The 14,310-nt window shown below is 43.0% G+C and overlaps 1 protein-coding gene across 1 annotated transcript in view; it reads right to left on the reverse strand.

Annotated features, from left to right (window-relative positions):
- Nucleotides 1–13,883, reverse strand: part of LOC126176361 (cytochrome P450 4C1-like) — a 62,513-nt gene extending 48,630 nt beyond the window's left edge. Inside the window, exons 1-3 of the mRNA XM_049923515.1 lie at nt 13,864–13,883; nt 13,504–13,705; nt 5,684–5,911 (exon numbers count right to left, since the gene is read on the reverse strand). Of these exons, the coding sequence (XP_049779472.1) occupies nt 5,684–5,911; nt 13,504–13,705; nt 13,864–13,883 (450 nt within the window). The remainder of the gene's footprint in view (nt 1–5,683; nt 5,912–13,503; nt 13,706–13,863) is intronic.
- Between the last annotated feature and the right edge of the window lie 427 nt (nt 13,884–14,310).

Raw genomic sequence — 14,310 nt, forward strand, 5'->3', positions numbered from 1 at the left:
CGTCTCCTAGTAAGTAAATGGCCAGCGTGTTATGGAGTGGATAAGGGGAGTCCTATCGATAACCTTCCAAGGATTAAAGATCAGCTGCTCGACAGGTTGGGAGTGATTACTTGAATGAAAAGTAAAAGCTCGAAGTGGCCAGGTTTGCATAAGGGAAGCCGGCCGCGGTGGTCATGCGGTTCTAAGCGCTGCAGTCCGGAACCGCGGGACTGCTACGGTCGCAGGTTCGAATCCTGCCTCGGGTATGGATGTGTGTGATGTCCTTAGGTTAGTTAGGTTTAAGTAGTTCTAAGTTCTAGGGGACTGATGTCCTAAGATGTTAAGTCCCATAGTGCTCAGAGCTATTTTGCATAAGGGAAAAAAAAACAAATAAAATAAAATCATTTTTAACCGAGACAACGGTCCTGCACACAATCGCGCTTTGGCAATGAGAATGATGAGCGACTTGAAATATGTTACTAGACCATCCATCGCTATTCACTAGCTTCGTGATCCTCCGACCTCCACCTACTCGAGACCTAAAGGTGTTTGGCATCGGAAAACGTTTTGAATCGGCTTCCTGGTAACCGTAAGTGGATATTACTAGTCCTTTCAGAACCACAGTTCGAAGATGTAATGTGCACCCTGGAAAATCACTAGCAAAACTACACTGACATGAAAGAGGATGTCGAAAAGTAAGTGTATATTTGGGGTCTAAGAAACACGAAGTTTCATTCCTACACTATCCTCATGATGCAGGCCATTTCGAAACCCTGCAAGACTAGAGAGTGAGTCATAAACCTTACAAACGAGGTACGAGTACGTAGCTTTGCTTCTTTACCTTGAAATGAATCTTTGGACAGGTTGCCAGATTGACTAAGAGAATGGAGCTGTGTTCTGTACGAGCAGGGCTTGAATCTGCGTCTATTCATTATAATGCAGGATTTCCTTGGTTATAACGCCTGGATGGCGTTTTATAATGACTACGGACAATTTCCTCTGCGTCTCTGTAATTATTCTGATGTAGACGGACCGCTAAACTGTAAAATTCATTCCTTTCTCAATTAATAATTCTTCTTTTGATATAACAGAATGGTATGATTTATTCAGAAAAGTCCTTAATTAATCCCTTCTGTGCTTATGCTGTTCTTTTTGGATACTATCTTTAGTGATTTCGATCACAATGGAACGTTGAATCGTGACCAAATAGATACTGCATTCTAAAGAAATTCTGCTTAGTTGTGCAGTTGCACACAAGCGTAGAACTGTAAAAACCACACATATCGCGATCAAGAGTCACACAGCACAATCAGTTTTCAATGTTAGAAAGCTATTTTGACCGATGTAAAGTGCCTAATAAAAAGAGTGAAGCACCCAAGATACACTGAAGTGCTAAAGAAACTGTTGTAGGCATGCGTATTCAGTTACAGGAACTTACAGGAATATGTAAACAGGCAGAATATGGCGCTGCGTTTAGCAACGCAAGTGTGTGGTGCAGTTGTTAGATCGGTTACTGCTGCTACAATGGCAGCTTATAAAGATTTAAGTGAGTTTGAACGTGTTGTTATTGTCGGCACACAAGCAATGGGACACAGCATCTCCGAGATAGCGATGAAGTGGAGATTTTCCCGTACGACCATTTCACGAGCGTACTGTGAATACCATGAATCCAGTAAAACATCAGATCTCCGACATCACCGCGGCCGGTAAAAGATCCTGCAAGAACGTGACCAAAGACGACTGAAGAGAATCGTTCAACGTGACAAAAGTGCCGACGCTTCCACAAATTGCTGCATATTTCAGTGCCTGGCCATCAACAAGTGTCAGTGTGCGAACCATTCAACGAAACATCATCGATATGGGCTTTTGGAGCCGAAGGCCCACTTGTGTACCCCTGATGACTGCACGACACGAACCTTTACGCCTTGTCTGGGCCCGTCAACGACAGCGGAATGTTGATGAGTAGAAACATGTTGCTGCGTCGGAAGAGTATCGTTTCAAATTGTATCGAGCAGATGGACGTGTACGTGTATGGGGACAACCTCATGAATCCATGGACCCTGCATGTCAGCAGGGGACTGTTCAAGCTGGTGGAGGCTCTGTAATGATGTGGGGCGTGTGCAGTTGTAGTTGTATGGGACCCCTGATACGTCTAGATACGACTCTGACACGTGACACGTACGTAAGCATCCTGCCTGATAACCTGCAGCCATTCATGTCCATTGTGCATTGTGGCAGACTTGAGCAATTGCAGCAAGACAACGCGATACCCTACAAGTCTAGAATTGCTACACAACGGCTACAGGAACAATCTTCTGAGTTTAAACACTTCCACTGGCCACCAGACTCCGCAGCAATAAGCATTATTGAGCATATCCGGGATGCCTTGCAACGTGCTGTTCCGAAGAGATTTCCATCCCCTCGTACTCTTACGCATTTATGGACAGCCCTGCAGGGTGTAAGGCGTCAGTTCTCTCCAGCACTACTTCGGATATTAGTCAAGTCCATGCCACGTCATGTTGCGGCACTTCTGCGTACTCGCGGAGGCCCTACACGATATTACACAGGTACATCAGTTTTCTTGGCTCTTCAGTGTACATAGTCGAATGTCAATATTATTTTGAGCACTTACACACCATCGGTGGATATGTAAATGATTAGAGCTGCAGTTCTCTGTAAGAGGTGGAACGGTCATTTGAGAGTGTTAGTGTTGTTCTTTTATGGTGTTGTTACCATGTTTGGTAAGCGTTATAATGCGCTTCAACAGCATCAGATATTGAGTGACACTGTGAACTCAAAGAGATGTTGCGTACCAGTGTCAAACAGGGTTATCAGCACATGATAATTTTAAAGGGACCTCATTGTGGGTCAGGATCGTGTAATATCCGGATCTGTGGCCCGACGCTGGGTTGCATGGGAACGTGAGGGAAGGCATAATCGTTATCAAGGTTACAGTCAACCACGTCTGACCACCACAACAGAGGGTGTGTACCAAGCACTTCGTCACCCCTTCACATCTGCGCTTGCCATGCGAGATCAACTAATGGAGTCCTTGAAACATTCTGTCCCCTTCCCGTACCATTGGTCGAGGACTCTCAGCATCAGTATTGAGGAAATACTGTCCCATAACAGGGTTCCGTTAACATCACAACATAGACGGCTATGTTTCTAGTGATGCCTTGACTGGGAAGCATGGACTGCTGATTAATGGCATCCCACTGTGTCCAGGGATGACTAGCAGTTCTGCACTATCCCGTATGACCATTGTCTACGAATACGGCGGTGAATTGGGACGAGTCTCCAATGTTTCGTTGTTTTGGAGAGGCACAGTGATGTTACTCCTGTTGTCACGGTGTGGCGAACCGTCAGGCACGATTTCAGGTTACGACTGGTTGTGATTGACTGAATTCAGGCTGCACAATGGTACGTCAGGAATGTCCTGTATCCTTATGTGTTACTTCACGCGTGACAGTATCGTGAGACAATTGTTTGACATGATAACGCTCGTCCACATATAGTGCGCCTCTCTATGAGCTCTCTGCGTGGTGTTGGGGTACTCCCGCGGTCAGCCAGATCAGCATCTGGCCCCTTTAGAATATTGCGTACCAGCTCTCGCACGCCAACTCCATGTTAATACCAGTATCCAGCATATCAAGTTAGAACAGCTGTGCGCTAGCTTTCTTCTTGAGGGAATTCAACAGCTCTATGACATCCTTCACAACCGAATCAGCGCATGCATCCAGGACAGAGGGGGAGCGACGTCACACTAATGAGGATGCCTATATTACCATATTCTTTGTTTATTTGATTCGATTTTGTAATCACTGAAATAACCTCATATATCTTACCTACCCGTGAAGCTTCATTTCGTCCCCTCTTCCCGTTCTGGGTGACTCACTTTTTTTTTCACTCAGTTTATTTGAGTTACACGCTTGATTAAAGAGTAGCACCAGACCATTGAATATGAAACAGTAGAGCAACATGTACAGTGGCTTATGGAAGCTAGACACAGTGCTTTTTAGCGTTTTAAGAAAAGCATTGATATCCTATACTAACATTTAATCATTTCAATTGCGAAGTCATATGTATGTAAAAAATTTATGACGATAAGATGCGATACTTTCGGTGCTAGATGATACACGCTTAGAATACAGGATTATAAACTGGGTGGAAATATAGCGCTTTCATGAAGAAAATTTGGATCTATTAGGTTGGTGCGTAAGTTCGCAGCGTTTTTCCGCAAGTTTCCTAAATACAACAGATAAACATACAATAGATTTTTGTCATCAATAATACATTCTCCTTCACTATTTACAACAAACAGTCTGCCAACGTTGGGGTAACTTTTCAGAAACCACATGTTTTCATCCGGCAAGAAAGTTCCTCTAAGGCTGTGCAATAGAGGCCGGAAAAGGTGAACATCTGAGGGTACTAGATCACGTGAATAAGGTGAGTGCGGTATGACTTCCGAACGAATCTCCTATATAGCGCTTTTTGTCAGTCAAGCAGAATGCGGGCGAGCGCTATCGTGAAGTAGCATCACTTCACGCAGTCATCCTGCTCGTTGTTCTTGGGCTGTGTCTGCAAGACGCCTCATTTGTTGACAATAAATGGCAGCAGTGATGGTTACACCTAGGGGAAGTAATTCGTAGTATACTGCACCGTTGCTGCTCCACCAGATGCATGATATTATGTTCCATAGGTGTTCGAAGGTCTTTGTACGGGGAGTTTCTGCTTTGTTTGGGCTCAACCATCCCTTTCCTTTCCTCTTGTTATCGTAAAGATACCATTTATTATGGGCTGCAGGTGTTGTTCACGAGCAAATTGACGAGTAGCAAGCAGAGATGCCACTCACTGGTGTTTCAGATTTTGGCTTAGAGCATGAGGTACCCATATACCCAATTATTGGACCTTCCCCACTGAATGCCAATGTCGCACATTGGCGGAATGATCACAGTTATTAAACTCACTGACGTCAATCATTGTGGATTAGTGCGCATAAACGCCGGCCGGAGTGGCCGTGCGGTTCTAGGCGCTACCGTCTGGAACCGAGCGACCGCAACGGTCGCAGGTTCGAATCCTGCCTCGGGCATGGATGTGTGTGATGTCCTTAGGTTAGTTAGGTTTAATTAGTTTTAAGTTCTAGGCGACTGATGACCTCAGAAGCTAAGTCGCATAGTGCTCAGAGCCATTTGAACCAAACCAGTGCGCATAAACGATCTTCATCAAATCCCGAAGGTATTCCTGAATGTGGAAAGTCACTAATATCGAGAAGGTCCTCCTTAAATAGATAAAACCATTCTCTTACCGTGCTCTGTTCAATGGTATTACCCCAAAGCGCAAATGTTTCTGGCTCCCTTTGTTGCTGTCACCCCTCTACTGAATCCAGACAGAACATTATATTGGAAATGTTCCGATTTCTCCACTTGGCATTCCATATTTTAACGTCCACAGCTATATTTACTATCTCAAAATGACGAAATGACATATGAAAACTCAAATAGCAGCAATGAACTACAAATAACAAATGACAATCGATAATTAAATCCGTAGCAACCACAATACCAAAAAGCAAAACAAAAACACTATAAGCTAATAATATCCGTTACTGCTTTTCACCTTCGATTTCATGAACGAATGCCGTCCAGATACGCTCTGCAAAAATGACGGTGATCGTGCAGCGTGCGCCTTATGCGTCCTTTACCTGTATGGTCTGCAGGCCGTCTTTCACCTCGTCGGCGATCTCGGTCTGTTTGAGCCGGTCTGGTTCTAACTCGTCCAGCTGGATGCCGACGATGGTCGAGGTGAAGGTCCGCAAGGCCGCATGGAACAGGGGGCCGTACACGTCAACCTCGGCTCCCGCAGCCGCCGCCAGCTTTTCGCACGTGAACCTGGCGCCTTCATTGAATGAGTCGACGAACCGGCTCAGCACCTGCCGGGCCATAGTAGTGAGTCACAAAACAAGTTCCCATACAAGGTCTCTTCTCTTTCTCCTGTACGGTACGAAGTATTCCTGAAATCACCAGAAAAACTACAATTTCATTCCCAGAATGAATCTTCCATTATGCAGCAGAGTGTGACCTTAGTGTGACACTTTCTGGGAGCTTAAAACTGTGTGCCCGACCGGTACTGCCGGCATTCCAAAACTCGACCTTGCCTTTCGCGGGAATGCTCGTTGAGTCGTGTCCTGGCAGCTCAATCAATGAAGGCACTGCGCACGGAAGACAAGGTCTCAGGTTAGAATACCACTCCAGAGTACAGTATTAACTGCCAAGATGTTTATCAATTTAATCTAATCATTAACGCTATACGTTATTGTCATACAATGTTGTACAACCTTCCTGATCGTTGTACAAGTCGAGACACCAAAAGTTTAACCTCAAACATTTCCGGAACCGTTGAAGATATCGATTTTTCCTTCATGGGGAATCACAGTCATATAGAATATTTTGAAAGAAATTTGCGCCATTTGACTATAAATTACTGTTCTGTTGTTTCACATAATCATGATTTCGGTTTTCTAGCCATTCTAAAGTGCATCTTGAACTGAAAATCATTAAGTTGTACATATCGTACAGTGTAGGGCAAAGGAAAAAGAAGTCATTACGTACCTGATAACATTACTCACGTGATACAATATATCTGACGTATATACATCTACGTGACACGTCATCGTCGAAAAAACATATTTATTTTCATATAGAACTATTGTCGAATTACAGAATATGAATACGTATCGAAGATACATCATATGGCTGATATTTTGTATCGATGTCTTCGATGTGTATTCATGTATTGTAAATATTACAACAGGTCTATAAGACAATAAATACACTCTAAGACATAAAAAACGACACACAGTGAAGGAATTATTAAAACGGGACGGAGATCTGTAGATATGGGATGTATATGTATAGACAAACAAATGATTACAATTTCAGAAAAAGAGTGTCTACTTTTGCAGACCACCTGCTTATAGGAGGCCGTAGTTACAAGGTCCAACATAGTCTTACATGTTGTTGTTGTTATGGTCTTCAGTCCTGAGACTGGTTTGATGCAGCTCTCCATGCTACTCTATCCTGTGCAAGCTTCTTCATCTCCCAGTACCTACTGCAACCTACATCCTTCTGAATCTGCTTAGTATAGTCATCTCTTGGTCTCCCTCTACGATTTTTACACTCCACGCTGCCCTCCAACACTAAATTGGTGATCCCTTGATGCCTCAGAACATGTCCTACCAACCGATCCCTTCTTCTGGTCAAGTTGTGCCACAAACTTCACTTCTCCCCAATCCGATTCTATACTTCCTCATTAGTTATGTGATCTACCCATCTAATCTGCAGCATTCTTCTGTATCACAACATTTCGAAAGCTTCTATTCTCTTCTTGTCTAAACTATTTATTGTCCATGTTTCACTTTCATACATGGCTACACTCCGTACAAATACTTTCAGAAATGACTTCCTGACACTTAACTCTATACTCGATGTTAACAAATTTCTCTTCTTCAGAAACGCTTTCCTTGCCATTGCCAGTCTACATTTTATATCCTCTCTACTTCGACCATCATCAGTTATTTTGTTCCCCAAATAACAAAACTCCTTTACTACTTTAAGTGTCTCCTTTCCTAATCTAATTCCCTCGACATCACCCGACTTAATTCAACTACATTCCATTATCCTCGTTTTGCTTTTGTTGATGTTCATCTTATATCCTCCTTTCAAGACACTATCCATTCCGTTCAACTGCTCTTCCAAGTACTTTGCTGTCTCTGACAGAATTACGATGTCATCGGCGAACCTCAAAGTTTTTATTTATTCTCCATGGATTTTAATACCTACTACTAATTTTTCTTTTGTTTCCTTCACTGCTTGCTCAATATACAGATTGAATAACATCGGCGAGAGACTACAACCCTGTCTCACTCCCTTCCCAACCACTGCTTCCCTTTCACGTCCCTCGACTCTTATAACTGCCACCTGGTTTCTGTACAAATTGTAAATAGCCTTTCGCTCCCTGTATTTTACCCCTGCCACCTTCAGAATTTGAAAGAGAGTATTCCAGTCAACATTGTCAAAAGCTTTCTCTAAGTCTACAAATGCTAGAAACGTAGGTTTGCCCTTCCTTAATCTAGCTTCTAAGATAAGTCGTAGAGTCAGTATTGCCTCACGTATTCCAACATTTCTACGGAATCCAAACTGATCTTCCCCGAGGTCGGCTTCTACTAGTTTTTCCATTCGTCTGTAAAGAATTCGCGTTAGTATTTTGTTGCTGTGACTTATTAAACTGATAGTCTTACATAACACCCACAAGTGGAGGAAGATGAACTGCCTTGAAATGAAGGACATTAATAAACAAATGTTCACTTTTGCCAAGCTTGGTACTGAACGATGAGAAACAGTTCCTGTACTCGCCATTCTGACTACAAATACTGCTAATAGTCCCGTCAAAAAATTAGTTTGTATAATTACAGTATTCCACTTCCTGTTTAGTCTCACTTGTAGTACGGGAAATGTTAAAGAAAAATGGGGCTGCGAGAGGGAGGTATAGTTTACTGAGTGATCTGGATGGGATTATTAGCAGTATCTGCAGTCAGAAGTGGTGAGTAAGGGAACTGTGTCTGATCATTCAATGCTAAGCTTGAGAAAGTGAACATCTGTTTTTAAATTTTCTTTATTTCATGGTAATTCATCTTCCTCCATTTGTGGATATTATGTAAGGCATCATGCGGAACCTTGTGACGGTGGCCTTCTTTAAGTAGGGGTCTGCAAAAGTAGAGTCTCCTTTTCTAATCCTCCAACATGTATGGTATTCATACAAGTGGGTGGATATTGCCCTGTCAGACTGACTTATATACAATGATAAGCCAGAGCATTATGACCACCGACATACTATCGATGTAAACCCGCACAGGTGATATTGGCGTCAGCTGCTAGACACACGCACGGTGCATGTAACATCAGTGAGCGTACCGTCCGTGCGTTGAATGGGGAAGGTGCGCGCTCTGTCTCAATTTGATCGAGGGCAGACTGTGATGGCAGGAGGCTCGGCACGAGGATTGCGGAAACTGCACGACTTGTCGGATGTTTGAGGAGTGGTGTGGTGCGTGTCTTCAACATGTGGCAAAACCACACCCAGACTTTGTGGCGTTGGGTGGCCAGTGCTCATTAAATATGTCGGACATTTTAGGTTGGGCGGACTGGTAAAACACGACAGTGAACTGTGGCAGAAATAACATCAGACTTTAATGCTGGGCAGAGTACAAGTGCGTCTGAATACACAGTGCACCGAACACTTCTGACTATGGGCCTCAACAGCCGACGACCAATGCACATGCCAATTTTACATCACGACATCGGCAACTGCGACTGAAAGGGGCACGTAAGCATTGGCACCAGACGTTGACGCAGTGGTAGAGCTTTGCGTGGTCTGATGGGTCCTGATACCTTCTTCATCATGCCGATAGGAGGGTGCGAATCCATGATCTTCCAGGGGAACAGCTCTTTGACCCCAGTACTGCGGGTCGGAGACAAGCTGGCGGCAGTTATATTATGCACCGGGGAACATTCACGAGGGCATCCATGGGCCCAGCGGATCTCGTGGATGGCGCCATTACGGCAACATTCCTTTCAGACTACTCACATCCCTTCATGACGATCGTGTTTCCCTACGGCAGTGACATTTTTCAACAAGATAATGCTCCATGTCACAATGCCTGGAGTGTGATGGAGTTGTTCGAGGGATGCAGCGGCGAGTTCCAATTGATGTACTGGCCTCCCATCTAGCCAGGTCTGAACCCAATGGAACACATCTGAGACGGGATTGAACGAGGCGCAGAGATCATTGCCCCATTCCCTAGAATTTACGGAAGTTATGTGACCTGTATGTGCAGATGCAATGCCAACTCCCTCCAGAGACCTACCAAGGCCTCATTGTTTCCATGCCACGACACGTCACCGCCGTTATCCGTGCCAAAGGTGGGCATACCGGCTGTCAGGTAGGTGGTCATAATATTTTAGCTGATCTGTGTAGAATTTCCCACAGTTTCATGTGAGTCTGTAACCAGAGGGAAAATATTCCTATCTGAGCAGGTGAATATAGTCCTGTTTAAAATACTGCGACTGACGAGAGGGGTATCAGCTGCCTGATCCTACCTTTCTCAGACCTTTAAAAATTTTCGCCAAAATATTGGCATGCGTTCATATCAGCGCTCTTTTTAACATACACTTCTCACTCCCACAAGTACCCCTTACTGTAAATCGCTCAAATTCACTAAGCCATTGCTGTAACTTACTCATTTTTTCAGCCCAACTCATTGTCATTATATCTTTGTGCATTTCTGTTACTGTCTCCTGTCTTACAGCCTTGGTCTCCCTCGTTCTGTTGAAATATTGCTTTTTGAATAATTAATAGAACATGCCCCAATCGTTTAATTAAGGCTAAAGTACATTAAGAATTAATTTTCTCTGAGTAAATAAATCTGTAAAGTAAGGAGAAAAGCTTACGATTTAATGTAAGGAATGTTTTTTTTTTCTGTTCCAGACACTGTAAAGCAAGTTGAAGGCAGTCACCGTAATTTGTTTTTGGATTATATAAAAGCAGGAGCTGTGAGCTCTCTCTCTCTCTCTCTCTCTCTCTCTCTCTCTCTCTCGTTTGTTTTCGATAGTTTTTGGGCAATTAATTACTCTAATTTAATTACAATAGCCGTGTTTGAATTGAGACTCTACTTTCCTTTTTCATTAATTGCACATCTTAAATAATTATTATGCTGCATTTTTAAATTTTTTCAGGCTGCAGCGAAGGAGAGCTGCCGACGAATAGTTTGGTGGCCACAGCCGAACGCTACTAGTGTTCAATTGGCTATTACTTTATCAAAATTTTATTTCAGTGTCCTTGAGATCTCTTTTACCGTTATTTTCTGTTTGTATCCGGTCAATGTAATTACGCAAACTGCTTAATTTTGATATCGGTCACTGGCCTCTAAACAATACCATCGGTCAACGTTCTCGTCGGTCTGATGGGAATCTGATTCTGGTTGGCGGAATATATAATTTCGTTATCCACAAGTAAAAATTTTCTATAGAGCATTTTACCATTTCAGAAGCTTTGCCACCAGCAAAAGCGATAAAATATAATATTACATTTTTTTTTAAATACAGGTAATAGTATACTGTCTTACTACTACTACTCCTACTGTCTTCTCTCACTGTCACCGTCTCCCACTTGCTCTCTCTAACCGCTACTCTCTCATTCCAAATGCTGCCGTCTCTTCTGATTATCTCTCTCTTCCTTGTTGTCACTGTCACTGACTATCATCCATCTCACCCACTTCCACTTTCTTCTTCTCTTTATTCTTCTCCCACTGGTACTGAATGTTTCACTCTTTTTTCTGGCAATGTGCTGCCACTGTCGACTATGTTCCACTGCCACTGTGTCCTTATTTTTCTACCACACTGCCATTGTGTCATTCGCTCTTTCTGTACCACAACAATTTTCTAATATTTTCCAGTATTATTACTTTTTCCGTCTTTTTCCAACTGCCACTCCTTCTCTCTCAGCATAAAAAAGAGCGAATACGCTGGTATGCTAAAAGTTTGGCAAAATTTCTAAAGGTGCCGAGGAAAATCTAATTGAGACAGCTAGTACCCCATTTACAGTCAGAATTTTTTAAACAAAAAGATGTTGGCCTTTTTTGTGCTCCGATAGGAGCATTTACCACTGGTTCCCTTTTTTCGCTGGTACAGCGGGGCATGTCAGTCATATTGAAAGAATTTTACTAATTAGTACAATTTTTATGGTTATTTAACGTGAAATTGAATTAATGCAGAACTAATTTTACGATTCAGATCGGATTTTACGGGCACAAAAATTTTACCTATGCTACAGTACTACAGCATGGGTTTCCCAAAACCCGGCTGATGATAACGGAGATACTTTACAGCATATTTCTACGTGTTGCGCCGCGTTTTCGTCTCACACTACATTTTGCCTGCTTATTTTACGTGTACAAGTAGGGTAACTCAGAATCGCTGTGTCTCGGAAATGGATAAAGACATCAAGAAAATTTTCAATGCTATTCGAGACATTCAGCCATTTTCTGAGCATAGCTGTCGTGGAATGTGCGGCTCGGGTAGAGATTTTTGGAAACGGGAAGGGCTAGAGAATATACTGTTAAAACTTGAGCAGTCTGTTACTGTTAGTTATTTAGATATTCGCTGCTGACGGCGAAAAAATGATGAAAAAAGCTTTTTTAGGTTTTTCTCAGGAACCGCCCATGAACTAAATGGTGCCTCCATGGGCTCCTTATGGCACATCGTACACCACATCTAAATCAAATATAACCAAACGATTTTCTCCATTTGCCTAAGCTGGAAGAAGTAACTAATATTGAAACTTTGACCCTGTACAGTAGAATAGTTACGGTAAGACGATCCTTCTGCTGGGTATAAAAATGGTCCAGAGCTCAAGCGCTATCAAAAACACTTGACTATTCTCTCCTATCACCAACAGAAGTTGATTTATAAGCCCCGAAACTCCTATTTTTATGCGCGGTGTTTTGGAATATATTGGTAGTGCCGATATCCTGCTCTTTTTCAAAGCTGAAGTGTTGTTTTTACCATTGGTCAAAAAGTGCCCAGTAGTGATTTACACATAACAACATATTTCGAAGTTCCTGGATTTTTTAATACATTATGTAGTCCATCAAGGAAGAAGTGAATCTATTGCTTGATGCTATTTGTTCGACTGTATTTAACTCAGTTTGTAAGTTGTCATCTCTCATGGAGACAGATATTAGGCAATGTATCACCCAATAAGAGCAAATATTATTTTGGAGGACAGAATTTGAGAACTAGCTCAAGAATTTAATAATGTAGGCACAAGAGACAACACCGCGAAGGTGGTTCTGCAACGTAATCTGAAACAGTACCTCACTCGCTAAAAATTTACAGATAAAAATATGGCGCACCAAACAGTATGCAGATACCTGGTATGACTACAATACAAATATAAATAATAAATTAGATACCGGATAATGGATGGAACTATTCGAAGAGCACTGTAAACAGCACGCACCGAAACATAGCTGAAACTGTTCAAGATTATGGCAGTGCCGGTTATTCTAAATGTCAGTGAAACGTGGACATTAAAGCGGAAGGACCGCATAAATGAGTCCAAGAGGCTCTACACGCTTTGTTAAAATAAGAAACTAGGACATATGTAATCAATTACAAATATTTGAAATATGGGAAAAACGGACGAATATAGATATTACTTGGAAGAGCGTTTAGAAAGAATGGACTATACAAGCATTCCAAATATGGAATAGTCATATAAATCTATTGGCCGAAGAGACACAGAAAGCCCAAGATTAAGATGGACTGAGGCCAGAACGGGCCTCAACCGTGTAATGAAGGTGATGATGATGATGCAAATTCTTGACAGTTTTCGTCCGTGGTTGTATTAACGGATTACTGGTGCCAGCGCACTCCAGTACACTCATCGCAATGTCTTATGCCAACTTGCCTCGGTGTGGAATGTGGGCTCAATGATCTTGCGGTGGTTTCTCCAGACGTCTCCCTTGCTGGTAAGTAGACCCTCGCCAACGAAGACCCTCAGTGGACGCATGAAGTACGGATCGCGTTCGCGCTGCCAGCTGGTCGTTAGTATCTTTTGGACATCGTCGGGTTGTGTCACCACCATGAATAGCTTGGGCCCCATGTAAAACCTGCAACACAAATGTGCTAATGAATTGGTACGTCACTCGCTAGGAAAAACTGCCAGGGTTTAGCTTTAAATATGTCAGTTTTTCCAATGGGCAGTGACTTGCTCGTAAGGCCGGTCAGAGACAGAAACCTCGTCCACACCTATAGTTGCTGTACTCACCTGGCCAAAGTTCCGGACATCTTTAGCATACACTAGAGAGTAGGCTAAGTCGTATCAAGCCTCGAAGCGACTATTCACTATAAGAGAAATGGACAGCACATCCGCCTTCAATGTGCCCTAAAATGGTTCAAAGGGCTCTGAGCACTATGGGACTTAACTGCTGCGGTCATCAGCCCCCTTGAACTTAGAACTACTTAAACCTAACTAAACTAAGGACATCACACACATCCATGCCCGAGGCCGGATTCGAACCTGCGACCGTAGTGGTCGCGCGGTTCCAGACTGTAGCGCCTAGAACCGCTCGGCTACTCCGGCCGGCTAATGTGCCCTACTTTAGGGACAATCCTTACACGTAATTGTGACAAAACAAATCTTCCACATGCCATAAAATCTATGACGTAAATATGCAGGGAAGTGGATCCCTGGAATAAATGAAAATAGTACCAG

This window comes from Schistocerca cancellata, chromosome 3 (assembly GCF_023864275.1).
Source record: "Schistocerca cancellata isolate TAMUIC-IGC-003103 chromosome 3, iqSchCanc2.1, whole genome shotgun sequence".
Taxonomy (NCBI): Eukaryota; Metazoa; Arthropoda; class Insecta; order Orthoptera; family Acrididae; genus Schistocerca; species Schistocerca cancellata.